Source organism: Phodopus roborovskii, unplaced genomic scaffold, assembly GCF_943737965.1.
Source record: "Phodopus roborovskii unplaced genomic scaffold, PHOROB, whole genome shotgun sequence".
Lineage (NCBI taxonomy): Eukaryota > Metazoa > Chordata > Mammalia > Rodentia > Cricetidae > Phodopus > Phodopus roborovskii.
The window spans coordinates 4,716,639-4,733,595 of NW_026126469.1; the positions used below are offsets into that span (position 1 = coordinate 4,716,639).

Consider the following 16,957-nt stretch of genomic DNA (forward strand, 5'->3'; position numbering starts at 1 on the left):
AGTTACAGGAACTGTGGGGTAGAGCCAGGAGGTTCCAGATCTTCCATCCATGTCCTCTCCCAGCCCTCCTAAAGTATTTTCCAGAAGCCTGCTCTGAGCAGTTTGCAGGATGCAAACAACCTCATCACATCAGCCTGTATCACCATTCTCAGAGACCAGAAATTACTTGTGGCCTTAGAAATCTTAGTGATGGGTTGCTGGCTCCCTCTTGGATACTGACTGTTCTCACAGGGATAAGAAAGAAGTAATGGTACCTTCTACAGTGCTGGGAGGGTGCTACACTTGATGAAACAGTCTTTCTCATGTCAATGTACACTTCAAGGTAAGAGAAATGGGATCTGCAATGCCTGGGGACAAACCACTGGCCCTGCCACCATGACCCACAAGTAAAGACAAGGAGGGCTAGCCCAAGATTTTGCTTGCTTCACCCAACACAGGCTGCCCTGCAGCTCTGACCTTGTCAGCTTCCAGAATAGAGGTCATGCCAGGAACATAGCTGCTCCAAAGACAGTTTACACTTAGAACATGGCTCACTGCTTGTCCTAATTGTTCCCAGTTGACAAGTTAGCAAGGATAACGAGGCTGGACTCTTGATGATGGAAGGTGAAGTGGCTAGGGGTTTAAAGTGCAGTTCCATACAAAAGGGACAATTTCAGGGAAAACAAAGGGACATATTAAGAGGCCCATGTGGTTGAAAGAAACCTCAGTGTAGTCTTAAAGGTGGAATGGATAGTATGGGTTTAAGACCCAAGTCCAAACTAACTATACAACTGAGCTGCCTTCCTGCAGTCTAGTCAAGATGGAATTGGGCCAAAAGCAAAGCCACAGTCTTGTGCTAGGTATCCAACTCAACAAGACATGTGGCCTTATTAAGGTCCCAGATTCTGATTGGAGTGGATAACTTCTGAGTGTCCTTTTTTTTCCTATAGCATGTACTACTGGGACACATTCCAACAACTTCTATGCAGCTTCCTGGTCCACTACCTCTGGGTGGCTCTTCCAAGGTATCACTTCTCCCTATGGGGGATGATCTTTTATGGTCATGGGGGAGGGAGGGAGAAGTCCTGGCGGGGCCATGTGAAGAGACTCTCTTATGGCTTCCTCACGAGTCTTCCTCATACACCTGCCTTGTGTGACTGTGACTCTACTGCAGAGTGAGGGTTCCTATGAGGAATACTGTTGGTTCAACCAATTGTTCTACAGAGCTGTCTTAGGCAGCTATTTTGCCAAGTCCCAGCAACCACATGGCAAGGCATGGCCAGAGGGCAGTCAGTTTCTACCACAATTAAAACAGGAACCTATGCCAGGTGGGTGGAGGAGGAAACACAGGAAGGGGTTGCAGCCAGAAAGGTGGCGTATAGCTCACCCAACTACCAGAGCAGTCTGGCTTACAGAGTATTTTCTAGACTTTGCATTTGATCAGCTTTAGTGAGGTACTTAGTGGCTGCCTGTCTGAGGCAGTACAGACTCATGATGAGAATAGGAGTCAAATCAGACTCATGTTACCCTAGTCACATACAGTTTCTGAGTGGTGGCCATAAAGCCATGGGTTAGGATCAGGAAGCTAGGCTTCAGGTAGTAAGGATTGAGAGCCAGGCTGAGTACTTCACCTTGCTCTGCCTGCGCCACCAGGCTCGTCACAACTCCTCTGGGCTGCTGATGTCCATCTTCCTGCTAACCTTAGACTGCCTACGGCTTGTGTTGTATCCGGTTATACCACTGTACATGCATACACTTGGCATGAGCTACAGACTGTCCCCACTGTAGAAGATGTGGTTTTATTGCTGGCATTGCCATGGTGCAGGCAGAGCAGGGTGCACTTTAAACATGCACAGGATGGAAGGGTAAAGGGGAATCCTCACAGGTTCCCATAGATATAGAGCCTCCCACCCACCTTTACCACCCACCATCAGTAAAAGGTCCCAGGCTTTTTGCTCAAGAGAATACAAAATAAAATGTATTTTAATAGTTTCAGTGGCTCAAAGACACCATCATGATGTGTCTACACCAAACTGGAGCTGGAGTGGGAAGATGGGCTGTCATACGAAGTAAGCAGCCAGGGCTGACATCTTGTCTTTTGGCCGCCTGGGATTGGGCTTTCCCGGAGGCCTCCGGCCCCGGGCACGCCCACGACCCTGCCTCCTTCCAGGACCACCTCGGTGCATAGGGTGGCAGGAGGCTGCATGCTTTAGCTCCACCAGCTCCTGGAAGACCGGGTCACAGAAGATGCAGCCTGTGTGCTGTGTCTCGTTGCCAGGAAGGGGAGACTTGGCTTTGTTGAAGTCTACATCGAGCAAGGCAGCCTCACAGGTGTTGCAGGTGTCAGCAGATACCCGTACTCGGTGGGCATTTTCAAAGCAGTGTGCCACCACGTTGCATGTGTTGCAGGCCACCTTCCACTTGGGACCCGAAGTGGGGTCCAGAACAAGGACTCCATTCTCACACTCCACGCATTGGCCAATGCCCAGCATGCTCAGTGAATGCTGGCAGGTAGGGTGTGTGCACTCATTGCAGCCCATGCCTGCAGGGAGAGGAGGCCAGTGATCTAAACCTGCCCATATTCTCTCAGCTCTGGCTGCTTTCAAGTGTTAGATTGCTGGATCCTTGTTCTAGAACAAAGTGCTACTTTTGGGGCATCTTGCTCATACTGGCTTGGGTTCTGTTACCAATCCAATCTCTGCTTATCTAAACATGCTCAGTCCTCAATGCTCTAAGGGTTCCAGCTGACCCTAAACTTTCATTTTTCTTCTAGAGCTTATTAACAGCTACTCTAGGTTGCCCTCATATCACCTGGTACTTACGTGTTGCTCTGTAAGCCATTCAGGGGCAGGAAGAGAGCTTTATTATCTTGGCAGTATTAATGAATACAGACCAAGACCCTGAGGATTCCATATAAATGCATGGGTAACAAAGGTGCTGGTTCCCAGTATGAGATAGGGGATGGTACCACGGAGAGTGGCTAAATGTGCTGGGCACTGAGTCCCTCTAGTGGCATGATCTGCTTAGTCTGGACACATGTTCTCTTTTTTTTCAGCAAAGAGTACAAAGGAACAACAGTGTCTGAGAGCCTAGGGGGCTTTGTTTGCCAGGTGTCATTGTCTGAGACTGCCTGCCTCTCACTGAGCCCAGCCCTTGAGGCACAGCTTACCTCCAGCCAGATCCTAAGTGAAAAACCACTTGATCAATTATGATCCAGACATATCCAGGCCAGATAGGCTGGCCAGTACCCCAACAGTGGCCCAAGTATTTCCTGGGGTTCCTGACTCAGTACGGTACTGGTAGGGAAGGGACCTCATTGGAGTCTGGTATGCTAGGAACAGCCATGTGCCATATTTACCTTTCTTCATGTCTCGGAAGGGTGGGTGGTTATAGCAGTAAGGACACAGTGGGTAGCTCTTGCCACGGGAGCCTGAGGACCACAGGACCAGTTCAAAGTCATCCAATGGGCACCGCAACTCCTTGTAGAGCTTGATGGTGCCATTTTGGGGGAGGGTGTAGGTCTCATCACAATGGGAGCAGTGTAGGCGGCTTGGCTTGGCCTATGGGGATGGGGAACAATGAGAAGGGGCATGAGGGCTGCTTGGTGTGCCTTTTGCCCAAAGTCCTTCCCTTCACAACAGGAATAGGTAATGCAGAATGCCGAGCAGATACACAGAATGTACAATTCAGCATCAGGCAAAGACCTCTCAACGACAGGTATGAGGCCCTTTCCTCCCTCCCTCCCTCCCAAAGGCAGGGATTCTAAAGCCCCCCAAAAGGGCTAGTGGATGGTTCATCAGATAAAGGTGCTTGATGTGAAGCTGAATTCAATCCCTAGAACCCATTTGATGGAAGGAGAGAATTGACTTCTACAAGTTATTCTCTGACCCTCCACGTGTTGTGGAATGCATGCACACGTGGGCATGCACACACACAGAGTAAATGTAAAGACCCAGAATATTAACAATATTCATGGGAGCAAGAGAAATGATGGCAGCCAGTGGTGGCAGCACACACTTTTAATCCCAGCACTCAGGAGGCAGAGGCAGGTGGTGGATCTCTGTGAGTTTGAGGACAGCCTGGTCTACACAGTGAGTTCCAGGACAGCCAGGGCTACACGAGAAACCTTGTCTCAGGGGGAAGAAAAGAGAGAAATGGTGGCAAGAGTGAATGGATGGACACTGTGTGTAGCCTGATGGTTTGTTTGTTATTACTGGTGTGGATTCAGACCTTTTAATCATTCTGTGTGAAAACTAAGACAATGAACATTGTTTCTGCAGGACTAATGACAAAGCAGAGGCTTAAGATGATGTCTGCAGGTCCTTCAGCTCCACATACCTGGATATACTTCATAAATCGATGGCACTTCCCACAACGTGAGAGGGGCTTGCCTGTGGCAGCCAGGGGTGAAAAGGATACCTCCATCAACTCATCCATGCCTGAGAAAAAGCAGAGCCCAGGAGTCATGTCTCCCTTGTCTTTGGCAGCCCACCCTCCAACAGGTGGCTTGGTGGGACTGGGTGGAACAGAGAGGCTAGCACACATGGTCAGGGGTTCAACTGTGACTCTCAGTGACAGACTATGGAGCTGCAGCCTGTTCATTAGCTTTGTATATCCCCGATGTGGATACTGATTAACCTGGACAATAACTAATGAGGAGGCACCATTGCAGTAACCTGTAGAAGCTCAGAGCCTGGATCTGGGAGTGGGCCTCAGGTGGCTCTGTCCTGTTGGGATTGCTGCTGATGAGGGACAGGGAAGAGGTAGCTCTTACCAGCAATAGAATCAACAAAGTAGTGGAACTTTCTCTTGAAGATATCCAGGGTATGGCCCAGGACCTGATGGTAGTCAGCTTTGCCCTGGGCAATAAGGTTCAACTGCTTCTCCACTGCGCTGCGGATGGTGGGGAGTACCAGCTCTGCATCTACAAGCCAGGGGGTGGATGCTGCTGTGGGCATTGGCACCTAGGACCCTGCCACCCCACTAGGCAGGCGAGAGTTGCTGCCTTGCTTGACTCAGTCTTTCTGGGTTCCCCCTGACTGCGTGTCTACAGAGTTGGAAGGATCAAGGGCAGCTCTACTGCCACAAAACTTTCCCTGAATTTCCATCAGAAAAGTTTTATTTTGTGTAGAAATCTTATGCAGAATGGCCAGGACTGTGCTGCACTCCTCCATCTTCCAAAGAACTTGGGGGACACTTTAGTGAGCAGCTGGTGGGTATCTTAGTGAAGAATCAGGCCTGCTTTGTGGAAGAGCCCTCTTTTGGACCCATTATAATCTGTTCATTCATCAAATTCCTGAGTTCCCACAGCACCTTTGCAGTGGGGACAGGGGAAATGCATGAGGAGCACAGGGCCACTGTAGGAGGCGGCAGAGTTACAGCATAGGAAGGAGCAGGGAAGCCCAGCAGGGTCACAGGTAGTGGGTAGATAGACTCACCGATCTTGTAGTAACCATGCACCAGGACAATGCCAAGGTTGGTGGGCTTGAGCCTGCGGCCACTCTCCACAGTGACATAGTTGCGCTGGCAGATGTTGTTGATGTGCACAGGGATACTGGCATCAGTCCCTGGAAGGCACAGCATGGCTCTGGGTATCCCTCTGCCTGCCCCAGAAGATGCTCTGGGCTATGCACTCTAGTCTCATCCACCTGTCAGAGGAACCCTGTTTTTTGGACCCTCCCAGACACCCATGGAAGGAGTATCATGTCGCAAACTGAAGCTTATTTTGCTCACTGGGTCCAGCCTGCTGTCTCCTGTATGGCTGCCAGAAGCCATGATGCGGAAAGGTTCCCAAGGCAGAGCAGAGCTGTCTCTGCACTGTGCCCGGCACACCTGTGAACCCAAGTACAGTCTTCACTGATGTGTATTTCAGTTTTATAATTAGAAGACAGAGGCCCAGAGAGTATAAAGGACTATGTTAAGGTCAGAGAGAATTCCCTGAACCATTAAATGCAACTTAGTCTCTTGTACCTGGACTGTGACACGTCCGTCCTCTAGATGTCAGGGTTCAGCTTGTCTCAGAGAGAGCTCACAAAGCTATTGTTGAACCAGGGCAGTTTTATCCATCTCCTCTCTCACCTTCTCCCTTTCTCTAGGGCCCTTTACAACACCCAAGGCAGGTTTTCCACTCAGGGATACGGCTTCTTTCACCTTGCAGAACTTTCTTGGCAGAGAGGTGGAAGGTAGGGCATTCTGCTGTGTTGCTGGTCAGAGGATGTGAACATGGAACTTAACACTGACTGCACACTTGCTAGTGCTAGCAAAGGGACATTTATCTTTCCATGGGTACTCTGAGCAAGTTTTACAGGGAAGATACTGGCATTGGGGTTAAGGAGCTTTCAGAGGTTCCATGGCTGATAACCAAGGGTAGGAACTTGCTCTGATCATGGCAGTTTGCACATAGTTGGATAGAAGCTATAGTTAGATCTCTCTCTCTCTCTCTCTCTCTCTCTCTCTCTCTCTCTCTCTCTCTCTCTCTCCTCTCTTTAAAGACAGAGTCTCATTCCATAGTCCAGGCTGGCCTTGAACTTGTGATAATCTTTCTTCCTCAGCTTCCTAAATGCCAGGGTTGCAGATATGAGTTGAGTCATTATGCCCAGGTAGTTAAGCCTTTTTTTTTTTTTTTTTTTTTTTTTTTTAAATACTGCCTATGGACCTTGTTCAACAGCACTACTCTCAGTCACTTTCCTGTTCAGGTCACATAAGAACTCTGTTCATTGTCTCAAACTGAAGTGTATGTTGGTCTCTGGGTCCATAGCATGTGCTACTATAAATCATGGATGTGGGAAAGGCTCTTAGCACCTCACTAGCTCATCCACGGGATCACACTGCAGTCAGGACTCACTTCAGGCACCTGCCCCTGGGGAGAAGGCAGACCAGAGCAGAACTCTCGGGTAAGCCTGCCCAGTTCGATGTGTGTTTTGGGGAGGCTGCTAATAGGTCCCAGGAATCCTTCAGAATCCTGGGCTAACCTTGAGTCTGGTGGGCACTTGTCAGTGTGTACTGGTCCCTTGGTGCACAAGGCTGTATCACAGACTTTGTATGGAAGGCCAGGTCAAGATGTAGGGCCTTATAAACAGCTTTACAGTGAGTTAGCCTGGAGCCATGGGTCATGTACTAGGTCACCTGTTACCACATGCTGAGTCAGTGCACATGGATCACAGGCAGACTTGCTAGCATCACCTCTTGGCTCAGGCCCTGGGAATGGAAACCCTAGATCTGGGTACCCACCGATACCGTGCTTCTCCATGAGTGTGATGAGCTCAGCCTCAGTCAGATAGTCTGGTGGGCTCGTCTGCTTCTCTAGCATTTTCACTTCACCCACAGCAAAGGTGTCACCCTTCTGGCATGTGGGCAGACTCTCTTCCAGGGGCACGCTCTGCCAAGGCATGATCTCTGTGAAGCCTAGAGAGATACCACTGCCATTTGAGGTCCCCACCTGGGCCTCCCACCCAGGGATCCCATGTGTCTGTGAGATGAGAAGTAAGGGAACCCATGGCCTGCCATTTTACCTGGGGAGATGACTGTCTTTCCTGAGCATGTAAAGTGTTCAGGCCCAATCCTGAAGGAGATAGTACTCTGAAGATACTTGCAGTCATGGCTGACTGTGGCAATGAAGTGTCTGGTAATGTACTCGTACAGTCGCCATGCATCACCCCCTGTAAAGAAAGGCTCAGTGTTACCAGGTGTCCTGAACTAGCAATAGGGCCTTGGCATGGGAACCATGGATGTGTGTATGTTTATGATGCCAGAGACTGAACAGAGGACCAGAAGCACATGCCAGGCAAATGCCATACCATTAAGCCCTATTCTCAGCCTCAAAGCCTGAGAGGAGGAAAATATAGCAAGGGAAGCTGCCTGGGTAGCCCTGACAGTGTTTCCAGTAGACTGCTCTTTAGGCACAGCTGTATGTGGTACTCTTGCTTCACACTTAGATCTGCAGCTGCTCCTGGTTCCACCGGCCCTGTTCTCCCTTCTCTACAGGCATTCTTCTGGAGCATGGTCATCAGAATAGCCTTAGTCTAGGTAGGAGGCACAGTTCACCTTTGAGCTCTGCTACTCTACCTCATTCCCCAACACCAAGGCTGTCTGTATCCTGGCCTCTCCCCCAACAGCTGCAATCACTTCACTCTGTCTTAGGTGCTTGGTGATGTGTGCTTCACTAAGCCAGTGACAGGCTGAAGAGCAGCCATACTGGTAAAAGGCCTGACCCAGTCCACTGGTGCCATCTAGCAGCTTGTTCTCCACACCCGGAAGCTTGAAGAATGTGAGCATGCTGGGAAGAGGAGCATCCAATACCTAATTCAGCCTCTGTAGCTGACTTCATAGGTGTAATGGGAGGATGGTCACCAGCATCGTGGCCTTTCCGTGGGCGGTTGATGCCTTCTGCTAACAACTGCTTAACCTGAGGGAGGGGCGGCAAAGCAGAGACAAGTCAGGCTGGCCAAAGCCTGTCCAAAGGCCACAGCTGATGGGCTGTGCAAGGCAAGGCCAACTCCACTCACCGAGTCTGCCCAGTAAGGGTGGTTGGCCTGCTGTCGCAGAGAACCCTTCAGGTCAAAGTTCTCAGGATAGTGGGTGGTTTCTGTCCGTGGGTAGCTGATGTAGCCCTGTGTGTATAACCTCTCAGCTATTTGCATGGCATGCTGTGGGCCCATACCTGCCAAAACACCCAGGAGGTTCAGGGGTCTGAAGATGGCCAGGAGCTCACCCACAGACTTGGGCATTCTCTTCCTCCCTCCCCAATAGGTTAGCACCTCCTAAGAGGGCAAAGATGGCTCTCAGTGGGTATCACCAGGCTCAGAGGTAATGGCTGGGTGGGCACTGGGACACAGTCTGTCCAAAACTGTGGTCCTGAATCTGCAAAGGTGGATGCAAAGGGAAACACTGCTCACAGTGATGGCAGTCTCAACTCTGGCCTCAGAGGGGAACTAGGCCTTTGAGTAGCTGATCTTACTAGAACTACACTTCAGTTCTGTGACCCAAGGCTTCTGCACTCTAAGGGAGCTTGTCCTGTTGTTCTCTAACCTGGGAGCTGGCACTTGGTTATTGATCATTTGATGGCATTGCTGTATCAAGGACCAGCTGTGAGGATAGTGCTTTAGGATACAATTGTCAATTTCTCAGCCTAACTCTTGTTATAGCTATGGAAGCAGTGCTTAGAGGAGTCCTATTCTAGGACTTACAGAGAATAGAAACTCACATGAGACACAAGACCTCCACCCCCCACAGCTTCAAACATTACAGCATGAGAGGTGCTTGGTGTAGGTTAAGATACTGGCTCTGCCCTATGTTGTTCTAAAGATGTCTTTGGGGGTCTTTAGAGAAATGCTTCTACATACCCAGGGCTGAGCTGGCCACACGCAGCATCTCCACAGTGTTCAGGGCAAGTGGTCTCTGTTTGGCCTTTTCTTTCCTGCTTGTAGCCTCCACCTGAGGTCAGGACAAATGGAGGGATATTTGGCAAGATGAGGAGGCCATAACAGTTGAAATGTGTGAACAAAGGTCTGAACTAATTCATTTAGTCTTCCTGCTTCTGGGATTTACTTTCCCCAGCAGCCTGACAATTGAACTGAGTATTTAGGTCATAAGAGCAAGGAGGGAAGGAAGGGGGAAGAAACACACATACTGTTTTTCTTAAGGAAGAAGAAATTGTGGAGGAACCGGGAAGGACTGAGGAAGGGATTGTATATGTAATCCCACACAAGTCAACAAAGGCCAAGCCTCAGGGTAGTGTGTAGGCTGTGTCAGGGAAATGGCTGCTGCTGAGTGTTTGTGAGTGCTGCCAACTGGGCCACTTGCAAAACCTTCCTATTTTTTAAGGGAAGCTGCAAGTCATGATTTCTATGCCAAATCTCACACTTGCTCAATGTTGGGTAATCATTTTGAAATTATCTATGGTCTATGCTTGTCTGGTGAACTACCACTTCCCACCCTGAGTAACATACTCAGAAAAGCTGACTCTGTTTTGCCTACTGCAAAAATAATCCAAACAAACCAGCCAGTCTCTTGCCTTTACCAGCCTAGGCAACACAGTCTAGATTCCAGACAACAAATACGGGTGGTAACATTGAAGGTATCTGTGTATGTGGCACCAGAGGTTAGGGTTCCTGGGGATGGGTTGTGACATTAGCGTTACAATATGAAACATGTCAATCAGCAGAGCCTGAGCAAAATGGCATCAGATCAAGGCTTGGAAAAAAGCAATTAGAATGTGAGTGAAAGAGATCAGGATAAGGCTGAGCGGTAGTTAGCTGTGACAGCTGTAGGACCTGGTTCTATCCTGTGCCCTCAGCCTTCGCTGAACCACACTATCTTCCTAAGCACCAAGAAGTGGAGCTCTGGTCCCAAGTAAGAAATGCCACCATGGAAGTATGCAAGTTGACTGGATGTGAGATCTTAGACCTATATCCTTCTAGCTGTGTGACCTCAGGCAAGTTCACCAATGTGTATACAGGTCCATCTGTATACACAAGCTGGTAGCTTTGGCTACTGTGGAAAAGAAACATCTGTGTGAAATGGAGTCCTTGCCCCTGGGATGTTGGAGGAGTGGGATAGCCTGGCGGTGGGTGTCTCAGATGTGGCAGCACCTGAGGCGGTGCTTCAAAGCTGCTGCATCGGTAAAGTCCATCAGGAATGGATGGACGTGTGAGTAACCATACATCTGTAAGAGGCCACTTGCATTTCACAAAAGGACAGACATGACTGATGTGGACAGAGAAAATACCTGAGCTTCTTTCTCTAGCTTTGTCATGTTTAAAAACATCTGCGCAATCTCCCGGTCGAAAACCCTGACACGGTCCCAGTCCAAAAGGAGAGACTCCTCTTTATTGGTATGTACCTGTAGGAAAGCACATTGAAGGGTGAAAACTGAGGCAGAGGGGGCTGGTTTGTCTACAGACAAAATGGCTCAGTTCTAAGGTCTCATAACTGTTGGGCTGTGGATCCGAAGCCAATACCTCAATTTTCTCACCCACTGAGCATCAAACAGTCCTGCTGAGGGTGGGTCCTTTGGGAACACCTGAACTGAGCTATGCTTCTCACTCTATTCCTGCCTACCAAGGCCTGCCTACCTGAGGTACCTCCCCATCGCCACACAGTCCCCAGCCTTGAAGGCAACCAGAGGAACTCTGCACTACGTTTTGAACCTGTTATGTCTTAGGAGGCTTTTATGTAAATAAAAGTTGGAAAGCCCAGTCCTCGTCCTGTGCTTGGACTGCCCCACTGCAGACATTTAGCTGAGTGGCTGGCCTACCTTGCACCCCCAGAGGGAACTCACTATTACTTATCTAAATTTCATGTGTCCAGGTTCAGCTCAGCCCACTGTCCCCATGAAAGTTGGTGCCTCTTCTTCCCGGCACCAGGACCAACAACTGTTTGGTACCGTAACCCACATTTGTGCTCTCAGCCCGGGGCCAATGAAGCGCTGATGCTGACTGGTAACTCAGAGTCCACACCCCAAATCTACAACAACACAACAGGAATAAAGAAAGGAAGAGAACCTTGGCCTGTAGTACCCAGTAGGTCTCTGGTTTGAAGGACTGGATTTTATCATGTCTTTCCACACAGAATCCCAGGGTAGGAGTCTGACATGGCCCAAAGGAGATGAGAGAGCTATCTAAATCTCCATATTTTCCCTGGAAATACTTAGTTTGGAACCTACAGGGTTGGGGAAGAGAGAAAAATGGCAATCAATAATTCACTCCAGACAAATCTCATGCAAATCTAGCTTATAGACCTTAGGGAAGATCCTCCTCACTTAGAAGACAGCAAAAGTGACAGAGCAGGAAGCCATCAAAGACCAACAAAATGTCCATGCTGTGCACACAGGATGGCGTGCACACAAATGATCTGCTTATGAAGTTGTAGCCTATGTGATATGCATCTGATAAATACATACTTTCCTTGAAGTTTTAAAAAAAGGTATCTGGTAGCTTATGCAGGCTCTGAGGGCAATAGGAAAGGCAGTACCCTGGCTAAAGGGACAGTATGTGCACGTGGCAGGAAACAGCACCTAGTGAACGCACAACCGATGCGCAGGTCTAGCTCCTGGCGAGCATCCACTGAGAGTGCCTCGTTGTGGTCTGGCTCACTCAGGCGGGTCATGGCATTACAGATGTCTGTGTCAGTGATGGAACTGAACCTGGCCCGGAACACTATCTTCTCACCACCGTGGGCATTATTCATGACAGGCAGAACGGCATCAAGGACCTGGAGGAAGAACAATGGCTGTGGTTAATTCCCACATCCCTTTCACTCTTTACCCTCACTGCTGGGCTGGCCCCCTTCCAGGGTTATCCTTTCCCCACCCATAATAGGTCTCCTATATCCTTTTGTCCTTCTAAACATCTAGTCCTCCCCATAAATTCCTTGCCGTCTCTCTTTCTGGTTGTATACATTTCCAGATAAGATATCCCCACCTTGTCCAGTTCCTTTCTTAATGTTGCCCCTTAGCCTCTACCCTCTTTCACTTCTCTTGTGCTTTTACCCAAACCAACTAGAGTGCCAGTACCAAGCACACACAGGACCTCTTGGCCCCAAATCCCTTCCTTTTCCTGGGAGTAGGGAGTGCTTGAATGGATAGGTAGAGCTTTTACATGACTGAAGAAAAGACAGAGAAAGAAAAGAAGGCTACTGCAGGCTCTGTGTTTATGTGTGGGCTATGTAGGTGGCCCTGGAGCTGAGACTTAATAAAGCTATCCAGGAGACATGCAGTGGCATCAATATGGGAAAGCAGTGGCCCATGAGCTGCTATTGTTCCCAGCTCCAAAGGGGGGGGGGGGGGAGAGAAAGGGTATCTGAGAAGGGACAGTATGGAACTAAGTTCGCTAAGAGAGCTGCATGGGAAAGCTGGGTGCCCTGAAATCCTGTTTTACTGGAACCATCTCCTGTACTCAAGTGCGTCAAGTCCTGAATAAGGGCTGGAACATAAGGACACAGAGGTGGCCTGCATGGAGCCACCACATGAGGCACACTAGCAGGACCAGCAGGCATAGCCAGCAGCAATAAAGTGTCATCACAGAGGGCAAACCTTTACCAGCCTCTCTGCAGAGGACACATGGAGGTGGGAGGTGAGGCCCTGGGGCTGGAGAGATGGCTCACTGGTAAGAGCACTTGGTACTTGTTGCTTTTGCAGAGGACTCGGGTTTACAACCATGTGTAACTCCAGTTCTGGGGAATCAGATACTTTTCCTACAGCAACTGAAAGTCTGCAACAGGCATGGAGCTAGGTCAAACACCGAAAATTCTGAAACTTGTAACTGCCCAGAATGGGGCTTTAGAAAATTGAAGGTAATCATGATTATAATAATGAATTATTATTATTGGTGTGTGTGTGTGTGCGTGCATGCACATGAGCCATGGTATAAGTATAGAGGTCAGAGGATAACTTCATGAGTTGGGTTTCTTCCACTATGTGGGGTCCTGGGAATTGAACTCAGGTTGTCAGACTTCGTGGCAAGCACCTTTACCTGATGAGCCGTTCACTTTATGTGTATGAATGTTTTACCTGTGTATATGTATGTGCCCCAAATGGATGCTTGGTGCCCTGGGAGGTCAAAAGAGGGGATCAGATGCCCTGGAACTGGGAGTTACAGATGGTTGTAAATCTGGGTCCTTTTTAAGAGCAACAAATGCTCTTAACCCCTGAGCTACCTCTCTAGCCCTAGGACTATGCATTTTAAAGTAGCTACGGATTTTCTGAAATAGAGGGCATGGGAGGAGATTTTTCAAAAAGCCACTATATCTCCTATGCTAGTCTCAGGAATAGTGTGACAAACTCAGGTCTGGAAGTGTGGGGAAAAGGTCTAAAGAGAATCAGAGCAGGCCCCACACTCACCTCAAAGCAAATATTCTCGCCTTCCTTGTCACAGTCCAGCCACAGCACAATGTAGTCACAGCCTCTGCCCTCCACCTGCCATGAAGCACACATTGACAAGCATGTCTGTGACAGTCCTCTCTGGGGATAGGAGATGGAACCAGGTACTGAACTTCCAGTTGGAGGACTAAGCATGGGCTGACCAAGAAGCTGTCTTAGCACCCAGAAAATATTTTGGTTAAGAAAATTATAATTACAGTATGATTGGTCCTTCTGCGTGTGGTGTGGTGCATGTGCATGGCTGTGCAGATGCCTAAGCCTGCTGGCAGATGCCAGAGGAGGTTGCGGGGTACTTTGCTCTACCATTCTGCCTCATCCCCTTAAGACAAAGTTTCCCACTGTCCCTGGGCCAGCAAGCTCAAGCAATCCTCCTGTCTCTGCCCTTCACAGCACTCACCATGGGTGTTGGGATTCAAACTCAAGTCATCATGTTTAAGCAGCAGGTGCTCTTACCCACTGAGCCATCTCTCCAGCACCAGTGACAGGTACTTAAAAAATAGTTTTACTTTTATTATGTGGTCACAAAATACCCCATGTACTTCATAATTTTCAGAGGGAAATAAAAGATTAAAGTGGTTTACTAAAGGCTTTATTTTTAATATTTTTCAAGCACTATATAACATACTTCAATTACATTCAACCCCATTATATTTTCCTGTCCTCTTCCATTTTCACTGACCTTCTTTTCTCCTGCAATATGACCTCAATGCCCCGACCTACATAAACATTCAAAGAGCTGAAATGAAACACTTAAACATTAACAGTGGTTGTTTTGGGTCATGTGGCCATATGTTTTTCCTTCTTTAAACTTATCTTTATTTTCTGGGTTTTTAATAATATATACATATTTATTTACTTATTTAAAAAAGATTTATTTATTTTGTGTACCGTGTTCTGCCTGTGTGTATTCCTACACACCAGAAAAGGGCACCAAATCTCATTACAGATGATTGTGAGCTACCATGTGGTTGCTAGGAATTTAACTCAAAGACCTCTGGAAGAGCTCTTAACTTCTGAGCCATCTCTCCAGCCCATACATATTTACTTTAAAATTGGGAAAACCCCTTGAGCCATTATAAAAGCAGAATTTCTGCTCTCCAGAACTGGTCACAAGGATGTCTGGGACAGGGAACCAGGCATGGAAGTGCCAGGTGGGCCAGCAGAGAGTACTCATAGAAAAGGTAGAAAGATGGGTCCAGGGCTGCCAGCAAAAGCTCAGTACAGGGCACAAATATATGGTGCAACAAGACGGCTGTTGCCCCCTATGACATGGTGATCTGGGAGGGGCTGACTTGGTGACTTCCTCACATACCTGCAGGAACTTGACCATGTTCAGCTTGGGGTTAGCTTCCTTTTTCTCTGTTGGAGCTTGGCTGAATAGCTCTGCAGGATCCACCTTATCCCACTTGTTGTACTTTCCTGTAAACCATACCCATGAAGATACTGAATCACTTCACAGTTCATGAAGGCTCAACTTCTGGAGTTGTCACAACCCTATGAATATGGTAGGGCACATCATGCAGAGATGGGTATGGGTAGCTTACCCAGTTGCTAACCACTTCATGACCTGTTGGAAACAGGCTTTAACTGGACCCTGGGTGATGTAGTACAGTGCTCCTTTCAGTAGGATGAGCAGCAGAGTGGTCATCTTACCCAGAAAATCCAGGGTCATCACGTGACCACAGACAGATGTCATCTTGAAGTGGACAGGTTGGCCAGCAAAGGTTCCTGTGTACTTGTGCACTGAACATGCCCCATTCAGCCCTTTGTGTGAGGACATGTTCCCTGAGGAGGCAGAGCACACAGACAACTGTGAGGCTGAGCTGCACAACAACAAGCTGACTCTCAAGAGGATAATAGTTCTCCTTCCCCAGAGTGGTCACTGGTAACTTTCTCCAGTCCACTTGCAGTTAACTAGGCACTGGGTAACTTAACAGTGCTCAAGGACAAAGGCATTTATGAAAATCTAACAGTGACTCACACCAGAGTCCCATGTTGGCTGGGAACTAGAGGCAGAGGCTTTTGGATTCTCACCGTATTTCTCTTTTCAATTTGAATTCTTTCATTGGTTTAGATTTTAAGGTTATGAGAAACCTCCTAATTATCATATCCTACAACATGTTTCCTCAGCTGAACACTCCTGGTACTTGGAGATGAGATGATACCTTCTACCCCTCTGGACCTTTGGATGTATTCTCAGCCTAACTAGAGGCTCCTTCTTTCTCCAGCTGTTGGTAAAAGGGAGGTCAAGGTAGATGTTTGCCATTGCTAGATACTTACTCAGTATCCCAGTGCTCTTCCTATTTAGAGGGAAACACTCCCTATGTGATGCCTCAGTGGCAGAGAGGATCCTAATGGGCAAATCTTCCTCTACTTTCCCAGCTCTTTGGTTTAGTGGTGCAAAAGGCAAGACTTAGTCTCATCTACCTCCTTCCAGGATTGCTTCTAGTGCTTATGACCAATGCTCCTCACTGGTCTAGGATGCTGAAAAACACTGACCTTCTACTTCATTTTTTTTTTTTTTTCTGGAGGCTACAGCCCTGGTACTCCATCCACAAGTGAACATAGTATGTCATAGGAGATTTGCTACTGAGGTATTTCCTAAAACCTGTCAATCCCAGCTGAACCTACCAGCTGGTGGAGGCACACTTTTGGAAAAAGAAATGCCTTAAAAAGCACAAATAATTATGCTTACAGATTAAAGCAGTCAAGCAGCCTCACATTTTTCTTACCTCGGGAGAGGATTTTGGCGATAGACTGTGCCAGGGATGGCTTTTCTGCTACCATGAGCACAGTCTTCATTCTTGCTCTAGGGTTTCAGGGTCCACAGACCTCGAAAAAGCTTAGAGACAACTCCTCTGCAGCTCCACACAACTGTCAGGGCTGACTCCTGAAGAAAGAAAAGACAACACATTTATCTCAACTCCTCCAATACTCAGGGCAGGAAGAAAGTGTGAGCTAGAGGAAGGAGTCAAGTGTTGTGGGATGTTTTCTTCTAGGCAGGATCTAAATGCAGCCAATAGCTGCTGAGGGAAGTAAAACACTTTCTTCAGTGGTATAGCTACTGGTGACATGTCCAGGACCCTGTGAATAACCTAGTGA

The 16,957-nt window shown here is 48.2% G+C and overlaps 1 protein-coding gene across 3 annotated transcripts; it reads right to left on the bottom strand.

The window, feature by feature from the left end:
* Window positions 1-1,944: 1,944 nt before the first annotated feature.
* Top3b (DNA topoisomerase III beta) lies at window positions 1,945-16,745 on the bottom strand. 3 transcript variants are annotated; one of them, XM_051191114.1, is made up of 17 exons: window positions 16,588-16,745; window positions 15,509-15,640; window positions 15,168-15,274; window positions 13,817-13,891; window positions 11,993-12,189; window positions 11,481-11,637; window positions 10,706-10,819; window positions 9,321-9,411; window positions 8,484-8,638; window positions 8,278-8,383; window positions 7,491-7,637; window positions 7,210-7,383; window positions 5,418-5,546; window positions 4,754-4,903; window positions 4,318-4,418; window positions 3,338-3,539; window positions 1,945-2,521 (listed from the first exon to the last, which is right to left on the bottom strand). In XM_051191114.1, the coding sequence occupies exons 1-17, from the start codon at window positions 16,655-16,657 to the stop codon at window positions 2,040-2,042; spliced, it is 2,589 nt and encodes an 862-aa protein (XP_051047071.1). In that variant the 5' UTR covers window positions 16,658-16,745; the 3' UTR covers window positions 1,945-2,039. The 3 variants fall into 3 exon arrangements, with proteins under 3 accessions (XP_051047071.1, XP_051047070.1, XP_051047072.1); XM_051191113.1 differs by having other exon boundaries at window positions 13,817-14,005; XM_051191115.1 differs by lacking the exons at window positions 15,509-15,640; window positions 16,588-16,745 and having other exon boundaries at window positions 13,817-14,009.
* Window positions 16,746-16,957: the final 212 nt, after the last annotated feature.